Source organism: Netta rufina, assembly GCF_964035555.1.
Source record: "Netta rufina genome assembly, chromosome: 8".
Classification (NCBI taxonomy): Eukaryota; Metazoa; Chordata; class Aves; order Anseriformes; family Anatidae; genus Netta; species Netta rufina.
Genome location: NC_140131.1, coordinates 11,918,652 through 11,933,505, shown reverse-complemented (window position 1 = coordinate 11,933,505; position 14,854 = coordinate 11,918,652). Strand labels below are relative to the sequence as shown.

The 14,854-nt window shown below is 36.4% G+C and overlaps 1 protein-coding gene across 3 annotated transcripts in view; it reads left to right on the top strand.

Annotated features, from left to right (window-relative positions):
• The window catches only part of PIGK (phosphatidylinositol glycan anchor biosynthesis class K), a 78,986-nt gene that overhangs the window by 44,430 nt on the left and 19,702 nt on the right, over positions 1 to 14,854 (top strand). For all 3 annotated transcript variants that reach the window (XR_014618687.1, XR_014618688.1, XM_084291541.1), the window contains exon 10: positions 5,493 to 5,568. Coding sequence is in view for 1 of the 3 variants with exons in the window: in XM_084291541.1 (XP_084147667.1) it covers positions 5,493 to 5,568 (76 nt within the window). In the remaining 2 variants the exon portion in view is untranslated. The remainder of the gene's footprint in view (positions 1 to 5,492; positions 5,569 to 14,854) is intronic.

Genomic DNA, 14,854 nt, shown 5'->3' with positions numbered 1-14,854 from the left:
AAATTGAATTTTTCAGGATCTTCCTCTTCTGCTGTCTCTTACTGCTTCCCACTTTTCTCCTGATTTTATGTTTCTTTCTAGTCTTCTCCCTGAAAATCAAGATCTCCTTATGCTTTGCATTATCAGCTGTCAGGCGTGATGCACTATATGCTGATATGCCACTGTGCTAGCTTGCTTTGCCACTGTTGGCAGCACTCTGCTGTCATGCTCAATTGAGACAGAAAGGACCATTTCTTACTGGAAAATTAATTCATAAAAAATTAGTTTTGTTTTCGTAATGGAATTGTTTTGAAAGACATTAAGCATACAAAGAAATTTGTATTACAACAAATTAGGCTTTAATTTTACAAAGGTTTAAGTGTCAAATATAAATGAACTGAACAGGCCGACTAATTTTGTGAAATTACAGCCTCAAATTGCCTCATATGTGATTTGAGCACAAATTCCATCAACAGAGATGATTTTTTTTATATTTTTTTTTCCTGGCATAACTGTTTTTGAGCAAAAGTGAATGCAGTCCCAGGCACCTGGAAATTGTCTCTGGAAGGAGGACAGTAACCAACTTAATTGTGTCCTGCTGAAAGGGAGAAGCAAGGTCAGGATGATGTTAATGGACATGATCTTTCTCCTGACCTGTTCCTCTTCCTCCACCCTGCAAAAGAGAGGAGGAAGTACAACATCCTCTTCTGTGGTGACCTTTTTCTTCTTGCTAGTCAGGGCTGTTCTATCCCTTATGCTTTTTAGAAGAGGATTGTCTTTTACAGGTAATTCATCCAGCCTCGGAGGCCCAATGCTAGTGGGCTAGTAATCTTAGGGTTCATGTAAAATGCAGTAGCAGTTTAGCAGTAAGTTTTCACATGATTATTTCATACTCTGTATTGACTGCCCAAATCCAAATCATCATGCCATTTTTCTTTCTTTCTTTTTTTTTTTTTTTTTTTTTTTAATTTGATCCACTTGCAAAGCTGACCGGGCTAACTGATGTAATTCTCTAATGATGGAATATGAGGCTGCTCTGTACTTTTAGACAGATAAAGGGACTGTCTTGTCATGTGATATTTAATTGTTAGCATAGTCCCTGATGTCCTGCTGTGAGCTTTACACCCCTCAGCTGGCACTTTTCCAGATGCTGTTTGCGCATGGCTCAGGCCATAACGCTCTGGTGTCCAGAGAAACCATCTCTGGGTGCAGCTCCCACTTTGGGGTGGGAATTCAGAGATGCAGATGTCAGCTATGTCATGTTGTTTGATCTTACTGGCAGTGAGCTGTCTCTGTTCTATCTTATTTAAAAGATTGTTTAAAGTATAGTCAGTGTGCCTGCTTCCAGGGAATTGTAGGCTCCAGTAGCTGCATCTGCCCTGGCCTTAGGACAGACAAGTCTTGAGTTTACTCCTGTTCTTGGAGCTTTCAGGATGGATGGTGTTTCATGGAGGCCTTTCATATATTATGTTTTATCCTCTGTGCTGTTTCTAGGATAGCAATTTTTTGTTACATCATCCAATTTTCAACTCTGTTAGAGGGAATGGCTGTACTACAGGTTTTGTTGATAAAATGAAAGAAACAAAAAGAGAAACAATTTAGAGGAGGTTGCCTTATACCAGCTATATAAATATTTAGACCAGTAAGCTGGTGCTTGCTCTGGGAAATCAAAAAGGGATATTTGGAGCCTTCATATGTGTATCATTTTCTTCAGAGGAGTTTATAATAGTTGTTTATACCTGTTAAAACTGATAATGAAAGTGGTATTGCTTACTGGCATAGTTACACTGGTAGTACTTACCTAGACTAGAACATTTTATTCCATGCTGTGGATGTTTTACAGCACTTAGAAACATTTTCCAAATGGGCTGTATAAGAGTACTTTAAAACTTAGGCCTGAAAGAAAATTCTGGGTCATAAAGTTCAATTTCTGTCTGTCACAGGTACCATCACTTTACGGAAAATCAGATAAAACAAGCAAAAGGTATATTTTTCTCACAGAACTTTTATTTTTACTTGCTTAAAATGCAACAAAGAAACCTCAAGGGATTTTTATTTTTATTTTTATTTTTTTTTATTTTTAGCTAAAAGGAACATTACTGCTATTAGATACTCTCAATTTTCAAGTGTGTAAATAGCTATAAATAGTGAATATAATTGCAGCTCATTATTTGGACTTGGTCAAAAGCACAAGTAGAAGTGAATGAGATTATTCCTAGAAAAATGCATTGAAATATTCTTATAGTTGATGATAAAGAAGAGAGCTGGGAACAAAATGTTCAGGACAACCTTTGTGAAACTATGCATATGCTTATGAATTCATGCCAAAAAAATCATTTATGGTCAGTGAGAGCTTGATGTTTTTGGTTGTCCTGATGATCTGCATATTCTTTTCACAGTTAGTTTTTGTTAGACTGGTCTGAGCATATGGTACTAGGAGGAGGTGGTCTGTTCTTTCACTTGACAAAACGCCTTGCTGTAGCTTTAGATGATAGTACTGCAACATCATTATAATGAACGCCACACTACTATTGTCAAATTTGCAAAGACCATTTACTGTGAGTTATTCTCACTCTTTATTCAGTAACCTCAAATACCCAAAGTTTATTGATACACTGCTTTATCATACCTGCTAGCTTAAATTAATGACTTGCTCTAGATAAAGGACATACTTTGGCAATGTTTCATATAGCTTTTTTGTCAACACTTTTGAGCTTCCATGCTTTAATTTATGCAGTTTAATATTGAAGATTGAGATACATGCTCATCCAGTGGAGGAGGCTCATCTGCAGCAGAGAAGAATGAAAACTCTTTTGTTGTCTTGACAGCTAGTACATCACTGGGTATAGAAGAAGCTCATGGCATTTAAGCAAAAACTTTGGGAGAACAGTTCTGAGCTCCTCTTGTAAAATACCTGTGTGTGTAATTATAGTGTGTATACGTATGTATACACGTGTATGCATATATAACGTCTATCTAAATCTTATAATTTCTATATAATATAAAATGTAGTGTAGTTCAATTGACTTGATACTTTTTTATGGAAAGCAATTTAGAAAAAAAAAAAAGTTTCTTGATCTTGAAAGATTCCTGTCAGCCTAATTTCAATGTAAATCTAAATCTACTTTAAAATACATGTTTATACTATTCTTTCCTACTCATTTTTTTAGTAAAGCTTCCTAAGGCTCAAAATTATCTTGGTAATTTTTCTCCTTTTAATCCTCTGACACGTTAAGAAAGGTCTTTGTCTGCAGTTGACAAGGAGGTTGTTTGACTATGCAAAGGGTGCTGACACTGTCTAGACTGAAAACATTGCCAAATGTACAAAGTCCTTGATAGAACAGACAAGCCTTTTTATTTTCTGCTAACATTCAGTTATAGTAATTTTAGCTGTTACTTGCAGCTTCAAATCTTTCATTTTGGGATTTGAGATACATTTTTTTTCCAGATTTGCATTGTTCTTGCAAAGACTGCAGAAATAAGTGTTCAAGATATTAATGAATATTATGTTCTGTGTACAGTGGTTTACTGTGTCGAGCTATGGCTAAGAAATGGGTTTATGTAGCTGGTATCTATATGTCAGAGTATTGTGTCAGCTAACAGGCTCCCAGTAGAACAGAAGTCATCTCAAATTCACATTGAATGTAGATAGCTAAGTAGACAGTGGTATGTTTGCCAGTCAGGACTCCACGAATGATAGAAAATAGAAAAGAAATGAGTGGAAAGGTACCTTCTGCACACCACAGATGAATTGCTGAGTCCACTTAAAGCTCCCATGATCCTACTGGACTAAAAAAAAGCGGTATATTTCATGACACGTACCTTCCAGATTACATATGCAGTTGTTATATATTTTTTGGAAGGGGAAAAAAGAAAGGGTGCTTTTAAGAAAGAATCAATACAACCACCAGTCACCTGAAACAGCAATGGAGAACTTGAAACTGTTTTAAAACAGTTCAAAAAAGATCTGACTACTTCATGGAAAAATAAACAACCAAACAAACATAAAGAGCAAACCAACCTCCCAAAAACCTAACCCGTGGATGCAAATTCTCTTGCAGAATGCAATAAAGAATTGGAAAATCTTTTCAAAATTGGTGACAGTTTTTCCAGGTATTTCAACAGAACGCAGTGAAATACTTAGTTTGTTCAGTTGTGACCTCTTTGGAGCACAAATCATTATTACTGAAGTTTGGAAAGTAGCATGTTGGGAGTATAAATTTATCATTGCCATTAATAGTCCTATCTAAAAAAACCCTGTAAATAAATCAGCTGTTTCAGTCAACCAACTTCAGTAGTTTAGAGATTGCTACTTAATTTTTCTTCATTCAGGCTCTTATTTTGACTTAAAAGCATTCCAGACCACAGCAGAAATACAGAAATGGAAAATGGAAGAGATATATGTTTACAGTTCTTTATTTACTTGTTGAATTAAGTACAGAGACAGTCTGTAGTTTCTGGCTCTTACCTGGCAGCCAACGTGCAGGCAAAGTAACCCTGCAAGCACACTTGTTGGTTTTGACTTGAATAAATATAAGTTAGTAACTTGAACCTGGAAAAGAACATCATGGCTACAGTTTTGTCTGAAAGTAATTATGACTTAACTTTGTAGAAAGGTCTTGTTTTCATAGGGATCTCTTTTCTGTCATTTCTTCTCATAATACGGAAATTCCTCTATTCAGAACTCTTTAAAAGGACTGATAGAAACTTTGAATGATACTTTGAAAATGTAGCACATGCTGTGTGGTTTCAGTAGAAGAAAGCAGCATGGTTGAAATGTTTAAAACATTTTCATATTAATTTACTGTCATTTAAATATTCTTTTAAGTTAGAGCTTATGGATTTGGTGTTCTCAGTTGTAGCTACAGTTTGTCTGAAGTTTAAAAGGATGTATGATGCATTTTGTTTATGAAGTATTCTGATCCTGCAGTTGATGTTCTTTAGCTTGCTTTGAAACCAGTAGTACATGTTACTGTGCTTGCAAATGCACGGACGTTTGTGTTTAACTTATCAGCTGAACACTGATGTGCACTTGCGGCAGAAGGGGAACAGAGTAAATAATCCCTCTTGCCTTTTGAGATGGTCGTATTTGAGTTATGTTGTCAGGATTGAGTGAAGAAGCTTGTACTATTAACAGTGCTGAATGTGCTTTGTAAACTCTGAAGACTTCTTTTCTGTGGGGATTTCAATCCAGCTTTCACCAACACGTTGTCTAAAACTAAATCTACAGACTTTCGTAAGCTTCTGCTGCTTAAATTGGTGGTTTACGTGCTTTGGCTGGGAGAAAATCCACAATGGTACTAGCATTTGTTTATAGTAAACTGAGTATTTCACTCAACTTTGTAAGAAGTATGTTCAGCTAAGCTCTTAAAATAAACTTTTGCTTCATTTTAAGTAAAACTATCTCCTGGATATGAAACTTTTAAAAGTGATATACATGCAACTTTTAAATTGCAGTAATTTAACTTACTAAACATTATGCTAACTTTAATGTTAACTTCATTTCTTTCCAGGCTTCCAAAGGATGAATTGGCAACAGAACCACTAAAATATGCTGATCAACTTCCTGTAGCTCAGATAATACACCAGGTATGCCTTTCTATTTTGAGGATTTTCTTTGAGAACAAACAACATCAGTAATATTTAAACTGCTTTTCTAGGTCATGCAGAATCAATGTGCTCATGCTGGAGGTATACAAAAACAACATATTCTTGTTCAGATGACAGCTATTACCTTATAAAAGGCTTGTTCAGAACATGGCAATGAAACAGTAACTTGCTGTATGACACAGTTGTAGCTTCAGAGGTTGCTATTAAAATTGTTGTGTATTACTGATGTTAAAGTAGAAGAAAATCCATCAACTTAATCTAATTTGCATCCTTATCCAAATCATATTCCCACTCCTGAAAAAAAACAAACAACAAAAACAACAAAAGCACAAAAAACAACAGCTAAACTATGGAAATCGTTGTTGTGGAATTGTCATGAAGAGTTGGGTGGGAAAACAATCTCCCTTCCTATTACAGTTCTGAATGATGTGTTAGCAGCACTTCTGTTTCCAGCTACAGCAGTGTCATTATATTTTCTGCATTCCACAGACTTTTCTGTTTGCTTTTTGTTTTTGTGCAATTGTAAACAGATTGAGATTTTGCCTAGATTGTGCCTACCTACTGTGCTTCTATTTAGAATCAATACTTTTCCATTGATTCAGATGCTCAAATGAGGGATGATGATGTGGACATCTGAGCTAGGATTGAGTAGCAGGCTGCAGTTTTTATTACAATATGTCTAATTATAATCAGCCTATGACAAGGAATAGGAAGAAATCTTTTCTATGAACAAGGTTCTGTAGTCTTTTCTGGCTCTTTTCTTAAAGTTCAGGGTCTCTGTCCATCCTGCTGATAGATTAGATGCCAAGACTGTATATATAAGTCTTTCTTGTGAAGCTTGATTTTTGGCCATTAGCCGCAGTGGGCTCTGTATTTTTTGTAGAAGGACTGGTCTGTGACCAAGTAACATCCACAAAACTTGTGATGTACCGTTAAACCCGAGTATTGAGACTTAGCATCTCTTCTCTTGGTGCTGTTTTAAAGAAAGCAAAGAGTCTTACTCAGTTGCAGTCATTTGGAATTTTCTCTGAAAAATTCATTTTTGAACTTTGTTGATGTCAGGCCTGCTTCAGGGATGGATAGCCATAACTTTCCTAAGTAAGGACTGATTAGGTCACATTGCTGTTTTCCATGTGGTACCTTGACTATATGAAATCTTTCAAGTAAACAGGTATACTCTGAACAATCTACCTGAAAGATGGGGAACATGATGACAGTTCACCATGGGACACAAAATAGTATAGTCCATTACGTGTCTTGAGACAATGAAAACTTCCAACCTGAAAACTGTAAGCTGATGTTGATCATGGTACTAATAAGGCAGTTAGACAATGCTAAATAAAGCTGAGGTTTCAGACTGAGCTGGCTTTGAACACATAAGGATCAACGAGAAGAAATTAAAGTCCACCAAATTTGCTTTCAAAATCCTATTAGTATTAATTATTGTATATCTTTCCAAATACTTTTGTCAATCAGTGTTTGTAAGCAGTTAAGCTGCATGCTGCAGGCAGTGCTCATTTTACCTTAAAGAAAACATGAGCTTTATTTTAAAACTTTAAAGTGTACAGGTCTTTTCCGCAAGATGTAAGCACAAGGGATTTAAAAACTTTTGGCTGAAATCTGCACCTCCGGGAAGAATATCTGATGTGTTCAGAACATGGAAGATTGGAAATCAGGACTAGTTTGTATGTCAGGAACTCCCTGGTGTTGTCAGAGCTTCAAATGACCCAACAGCCTGCAAATGTCACATTTAAAATTCTGTCTTCATGCCTGACTCTCAGCATAAATGAATTAAACAGCAGAGCAGGCAGCCAGTCAATATGCTCTTAACAGTGAGAGTGAGCAATGAAACAGTTTGGGGGTTGTTTGGAATCAGTAAATAGAAACTGCACAGAATGTCACACTTAGAGAAAAATCTCAAATAGGAAACAGAATTAACCTTTAAGATGGTGGACCAGACGAAATGTCATAGTAATATTTTTACAACATTAGGTGGGTAATAACCAGGAAAGGTTCATTTAGCTACTGTGTATTATACTGCAATAGAATATTGTACTGTGGAAAGGCAAAAATGTATTTTTTATGTACTCTTATCTGTTTGCTATAACAAATTTACCAGTAGTATAGGCTGTTGCTCACACAAAGCAACAAGTCAGACCTGGCATAGCTGCAAATGTCTCTGATGTAGAGAAACAGAATAAAATGACCATTGTTTAGCTATCATGTCAGGAAGTCTGGCATCATGTCCTGGTTTTGTTTGACATCGATGCTCTTTTTGAGGCTTTAGGTGCTGTAGTCAGCTAAGCATACTGTCCACCAGTGAGAGTCCTGGTGAATAAGCATTTCTAAGTTTACAGTGTATTGCTTCTGAGGGACCTTTAACAATTGGGACAGAGCGCAAGGACCATGTTAAGTGTATATGAATAAATATATATATATATATATATATTTTTTTTTTACTTTGAAAGTATAAGAGAAGAAAAAAGAATATGAGTAAAACCAGTGAATGCTGTATGTGGAGGTAATCTTTGTCCGAACAGTTAATCACTGTCTTAATTATGGGCCTTTGTTTTCATGTAAACCTGTCTGTGTTTTACCTCTAGGTAGGAATAAAGACACAGTAAAGATTGCAAATTATTTTGGTACATAAGACATAATTTCTATTGTAGCATAAATATACATTAAAGCTTCTAAATGGTAGACAGGTAGCCTAAATCAATATAATGACAAGGTACATTTTAGTTCTGTGTAGTAGCCAACATGGCCACTAATTTTGTCCAAATTTTACTGTAGATTTATATTCCCAAACATTACTAAAGCTGTGCACATTTTCCTTGGGCATTTGTAGGTAATTTCTAACATTCTCTTCAGTAGTAATCTCCGTTATTTAAAAAAAAATATGCTAACCAATAGAAATTAACTTTTGATTTCTAATCTGATAATTCCACAAAAAATGTCATACTTGGTACATCTTAATCTACTTAACAAAAGGAAAAAAAAAAAAAAAAAAAAAAACTGATTTTGGGTTTGATCTTAAACTTTATGGTACTAGTAATTATTTATTATTGTAGCAGTATAAAAAAGAAAAACACACAGAAGAATAAAAACCCTGTGAAATTCAAAGTTTTAATTCTCATAAGTATGTTAAATGCAGTGCATTAGACCATGGTTAATTAAAAAGACGATTGTGAAGAATGAAATTAAACAGCAGAATGAAAACAAATAGTTACATTTAAACTACGTATCAAAATCAGACATTATAAATAAAATAGCTTTCTACGTTTTGAAAAACAAAAAAAAAATGTGTTTAAGTGAAGTAAAAAAACCACACCACCACCAACAACAACAACAAAAACAACAAACAAAACAAAACACAAACTAAGGAATCTAGTTATTAATATAAATTTCTAAAATGGGAAAACTTAAGCTGCCAGATGAAAACCTACATAGGACATTTAAATGAGGTTCTTTGGGCACATAGTGCATGCAGTGCTACTACTTAGACTGATTTTATGCATTGTAAGACCAGAAAAAGGAGAGAGTACTTTAATTTTGCATTTGTCTTTAGTTCAAACAGGTTTAATGAAAGAGCAGGCAAAACTGCATTTGAGAAGATTGTTTTCATATATCATTAAGGATATTCATTGCTGGGCCTCCAATTCAGCATGGTATTTTAATAAAAGTACCTAACTTCAGTGATAGCATTCATGCTCTGAATGTCACTCTGTGGTAATATATTTTGCCTAACTGGGATTTAGGATATTGAAGAGACTTAAATTGTTACAGGTGTCTTACTGATGGAAGCATGTTTTATTGATGAAAGACATATTTCAGTGGATAAATGCCAGATCTCCTGATGTTGTTATAATTGAAAACAAGATGAAATGGCAAATTCAGAGCAGAATCAACTTGTATACTTATTTATTATAGCCCCCTGTAAAATATTAAGCAGATAAATTAACATACTGTTAAAAGAGGATAGTATTTCAAGAAAGCTAACTTCTGACCCTTGGCAGGGATTGCATAATTTATTTGATCTTTGACATGGTTTACAGTTGCACATGTACTTAAAATAAAAGGTTCCTGGGTGTTTTCTCATGTAGGGGAATGCATGGGGAAATGTTAGAAAAAAATCTAATTAAATTAAATTGAGTTTCCTTTAGCAGGTTTGTTTGTTTTGTACCATTTTAAACCAGTGCACAACTGTAGCCTTTCTCTGTAGAAGGAAGTTAGATGGAAAATGCCTGCTGTAATCTCAGGAGATTACAGGGAGAGCATGCGGACCCTGGTGTTAAATGTGCTTTCTATTGCAGATTCCAGCTGAGCAAAACATGTGAGCACCGTTTGGGACTACACCATTAGCTTTGCTCAGTTTAGATTCAAGGGACATTAGGGACTTAACCTATCCAGTCCAGCCTCAGGGTATTCACTGGGGTCCATAGTAAGGGAAGTGGAATAAGAAATTGAAGAAATAAAATGGGAGAGGAATCTTCAGAGTTGTAGAGAAACAGGCCGATGGTCATCAAAGGTAACTTGAGTTGCAGTTCTTTGAGTCTTCCAAGAACATCTTAGTTTCCACAGTTTTCTCTGCTTCTGTAAATAGTTTGCCAAAAACTCCTTTTGGCTTGAAATCTAGTTTTTATTCATTCTTGGAACCTTATTCTCACGTAGTGGAGGTGTGTTAGTTTATTGCATTCATCAATGTTACTACTGTTTCACACTGGTTTAATTGGGAGAAGTTTTCTTTAGCAGCATTTGGCAGAAACTGTTGAAACAGTCTTAAGAGGATACAACATGTATTTTTAGAAGTATTTTTGGTTGTCTGTAACACAACAATTTTAACTCTTGAGCTTTAATGTTTGTGAATATATTTTAAGTGTTTTTTATGTGTCTTACTGTGTTTGTGAAATGCTGAATATGGAAATGAACACATCACATGCTGACACGTAGTCCGTAAAGCATACCTTTAACATTCAGGGATCACACTGGTGCCTTGTCCCTGTCCCGTAGCTGTCCTTAGGCAGTTATGCTTCTAGGGGGGAATCCTGCACTCAGGCTGGGTCTGTCCTCATGGTGGAGTCCTGGTTCCTTATTTGTGTTTTATAAAAATTAATGGGGATGTTCAAAACTGCAGTTAAGCATGCAAAGTGCTCACTAGCTCAACAGTAGCACAGGTTTTTATTTTTAATGTAGACCATAATTTCATTTTATGGATAATAATTTATTAAAAAGTTTTAAAGAACTTTGTTAAGTGATACTTGCTTTTTACTGTTTCTTTGTATGCCAAAAGGTTCAAAAGCGACTTGTGACACTTAGATGTGTCAGGCTGTACATGTAAAGTTACAGACTTAGCTATTTATATGTTCTCTGAAGATCTATTCCTGTAGATGTGTTTAAAAATAACTTAAAAGGATGGCTTACTTTTATAAAACTGTGGTCATGGTGTCCAGCTAGGACAGTCACAGTTCTCCTCAGAAAAGCTTTATTTTGTAAGACCTGATTTTTTTTTCAGGATAGTTGAAAATCTAGTTTTCTCTATAAAAGATTAGAAAGCGCTCTGACTTTAAAATCCTATTTTATTTTAACAGCATATATTATGTGTCTGACCAACATACAGATACCTTGAATCCATTTCATTAACTAGGCAAAAGCCTTACATAATGTTGTCTTGCACTAGGACGCCTGCCTGGCTCAGGTTTTACTTTTGCAATGTTCAGCAACATACGTAGGACAGTGCTGCCCTTCTACCACTGGCACTTCTCATAGCTGCTTCAGAGTATACTGAGAACAGCAGCCTGTTCTGACAATGTTCGTGTCTGTTTGTTCCAGACTAGAGGTGAAAAAAGCTGTTTCTCATGCATGTCACAAAAATCTATGGATTTCTTCTTCCTCACCAGATGACCTAAAGTTCCTTCAGGGCTCAGACGTTCTGACTGGTCCATGTGCAGGGCGAAACCCAAGTGTGCAGTGTACCTTTTGCTGAGCTAGCCCTTCATCTGGGACACTTGGCATGTATTAAAGTTAGAAAGTAATGTGCTTTACTGAGACTTTTTGGGGTAATTCATTTTCTACAGTAAACATATATATATATTTTAAATTCTGTATGCTAAAGGTGGTTTGCCTGCATTTTATAACTCTAATAGAAGTAGTCTCAAGTGGAATCAGAACTGGATGTTATCCAGTAAACAAGAACTTGCTTTTTTCCCCAAATGAAACACAGTCTGTGGATTACATTTTTCTCACTCGTAGAAATTACTTACTTTTTGTTTGGCTTCCTTTAATACTACTCTATAGAAGAAAACTCTGCATAGAAGGGGCAAAACAAACTTCCTGTCAAAAGCTATTACTGCATGATTTTGCCAACCACCAAAACAAATATGTCATAGGGCAGCAAAGATATTCCTGCCAACACTGTGTACAGCTTGGGGTGGTTAGGTGCTTTGACGTTTACTCCCCAGTATTTCTTCTAATGTTAAGGTTGATTAAAAAAGGTTGATTTGAGTAGCAGAGTTGTGCTGTGAGCATGTGAGTCATGCAATGTTTGTGATTTGCACTACTAAATCTAGAGAATGAGTGCATAGTGATTTTAATAGTACTGTTTTCTATTAATAATTAATTAAGAGTGGAATAGTCCTGTTTCTCTGACTTACTTCAAGAAACTACCAAATGCATTCTTCACTTGGTTGTAGCTGTTACAAGTCTTTTAATGGCAAAACATTAAACCAGCAACATTTTTAGGTAGTTCTTCATCTAGTGAATTACTGCAGCATCAGTGAAGATACTCAGTACCCTCACATGTGAACTGGTAGGTAGTCCGCACTAACAACAGGGTTGGCACTATTTTTTTTTTTGTCCTATCAGACAAGCTAAGTAGTATACTAGCCTAATGAGCTCTCATAAGCAAAATCATAATATTCCTGAAATAGAGCATATTTCTAAGAGTAGCATGAGGTATTTTTGTAAAAGATTTGAACTATCATTTTTTGATGTGCTACTGTTCTTCTCATCTGTTCTTCCTGTCGCAGAATACAATGATGTGGAGTTAGCATAAATTAGTGATGATTTTTTTTTACAGATGAGGCACAGCTGCCTTTATATAGTTATGTTTTCTGAACATACATGTCATCTGAACGTGAGGGGAAGCCCTCTGACAGCAGAGACTCAGTAAAGAGGTCTCTTTTCTTCCCTCTTCCCATTAAAGGAGTGTGTGATCACTCTGCCTATCCAGGATCATTATTTTACTGGTTCTCAACCGTAGCAAGGTTCTGCTTCTTTATCTATTTATTATGTTGAACTATTAGTTGGAACCTCTCCTCCTAGTCTTTAAGACACAATAATGATAAGTTTTTTGGAATTATTTTTCTTTCAAATGCTGTTTTCCAAATCTTAAAAATTTAGCAGTAATTATGAGGAACTTCATTTCCATAAGGATTGACTACCAAAATATTCATGCATGGGGAATTCTTCTTTTGTCTGCACACAACACTGCTTGTCAGAGCCAGAAAGGAAGCATTAGTTTTTTTGTTGCTGACCGAGCATTACAGGGGAATTGAATGTAGTATTAAATTCTTCCAATTATAGCGGAATACAATGGATTGAACGGCTAAATGCATTGAAAAGTAGCTTGCATGAGGCACCTGAACAGTCAGTTGTGGGGTACGTGCTTTTAACTGTTTCCTAGTAAAAATATAGCAATAAGCATTGTCTGTAAGCCAGAGAGAGGTAACTTTGCCGTGGCCTCTCACAGCTGCTCTGAGGTGCTCTTTTATCCTATTGCATGGCTCTGTTAAGAACAGTTAGCTGAGCAGTTAGTAGGGTTTGAGGTGCAGATATATTAGCTCGTCTGGGTATTGGTAGGGCCCGCTCTCTGCTGCCACGTCTTGGGGACATGGTCATCACTTCACAGTGGTGGTACCCAGCAAGGTGACTATACACCTGGACTGTGCTCCCCTGCAGACACTTCTGCACACAGCTGTTAGAGAGCTTTGGCTTTGTGGTTTCACTCTCTTGCTGTTCACCTCTTCAGGGAGATGCAGGAGCTGAAATGGATTCAGTTGATGTAGTGCTTTCAAATGAGCTGGTTTAGGCTGCACAGATCCTGCAGTTTGGACAAAGGTATAGCAGCAAACTGCTGAACTGTTTTGCTTTCTGAGGTCATGTAATTTTCCCCCATGTCCCTGATCTATGGAAAGCTGTACATTCACAGATTGGTGTTGTATCTTCATGCTTCTTTGGCATGGGCTATGAGGTTGAACTGATGGGCAAGTTGGAGTAATTTAGGTAGGGATGCCCCTTATGTGGCCACATTTCACTCTCTTCCCCATTTGTGTTACTGAGTCCTGTGCTCTCCCTTGCACTGCCACAACAATGTAAGCACAACAGTGAGCTCTAAACTACCGATTAAAAAAAAAAGACAATTAAAAAGAGGGAACATTAAAAAAAAAAATCAGCCTGGCTTGGTATGTGAACACAGAATTTCTGAAGCTAGCTACAATAGGCAGTATAAGCCAAAATGGTATAAGCATATGTTTTATCACATGAAAATGCGTTTGAATTTCTCATGAGCAAGTGAAAGGGAGTGAAACCAAATTGTTACTGTGGAAAGTAAAAATGGAAATAAGTTGAAACCTTTTGTGCATATCATGGGAGCGCATAGTTTGCCCTTGAGAATACTGGTAACATGAGGCATTATATGTGAATGTCATGTCATCCATTTAATGTATTGGGCTTAGGAGACATCACTTTCATACCCACTAGCACACAGAACCGTCAGAAGCACTATTAAAAATATATGAAAAGATACCCACGCACTAAAGTAGCTATAATTGTTACAGATACCGTGTTGGAGTTGTGGCTTCTTTAAGACAATTCCTGAAATCATTTCTTTTTAATAGACATTATCTAAGCTTTAAAATGAAGGAAGAAGTTTAGGAAGTGACTGTAACATGTCAGGCTTTAGAGAGTGCTATGCATCTTTGTAGTTTATTCATCGGAACTTCAAGTCACTGAATTTGGAGTGTCACTAGTAGCTGTGTGACTAAGAACTGATATATTTAGAATCATAGAATCAGTAAGGTTGGAAGAGACCTCCGGGATCATCTGGTCCAACCATCCCCTTACTACCAATGTCACCCACTAAACCATGTCCCTAAGCGCCAGGTCCAACCTCTCCTTGAACACCCCCAGGGACGGTGACTCCACCACCTCCCTGGGTAACCCGTCCCAATGCCTGGCTGCTCTTTCTGTCTCCTAACTCCCAACCTGA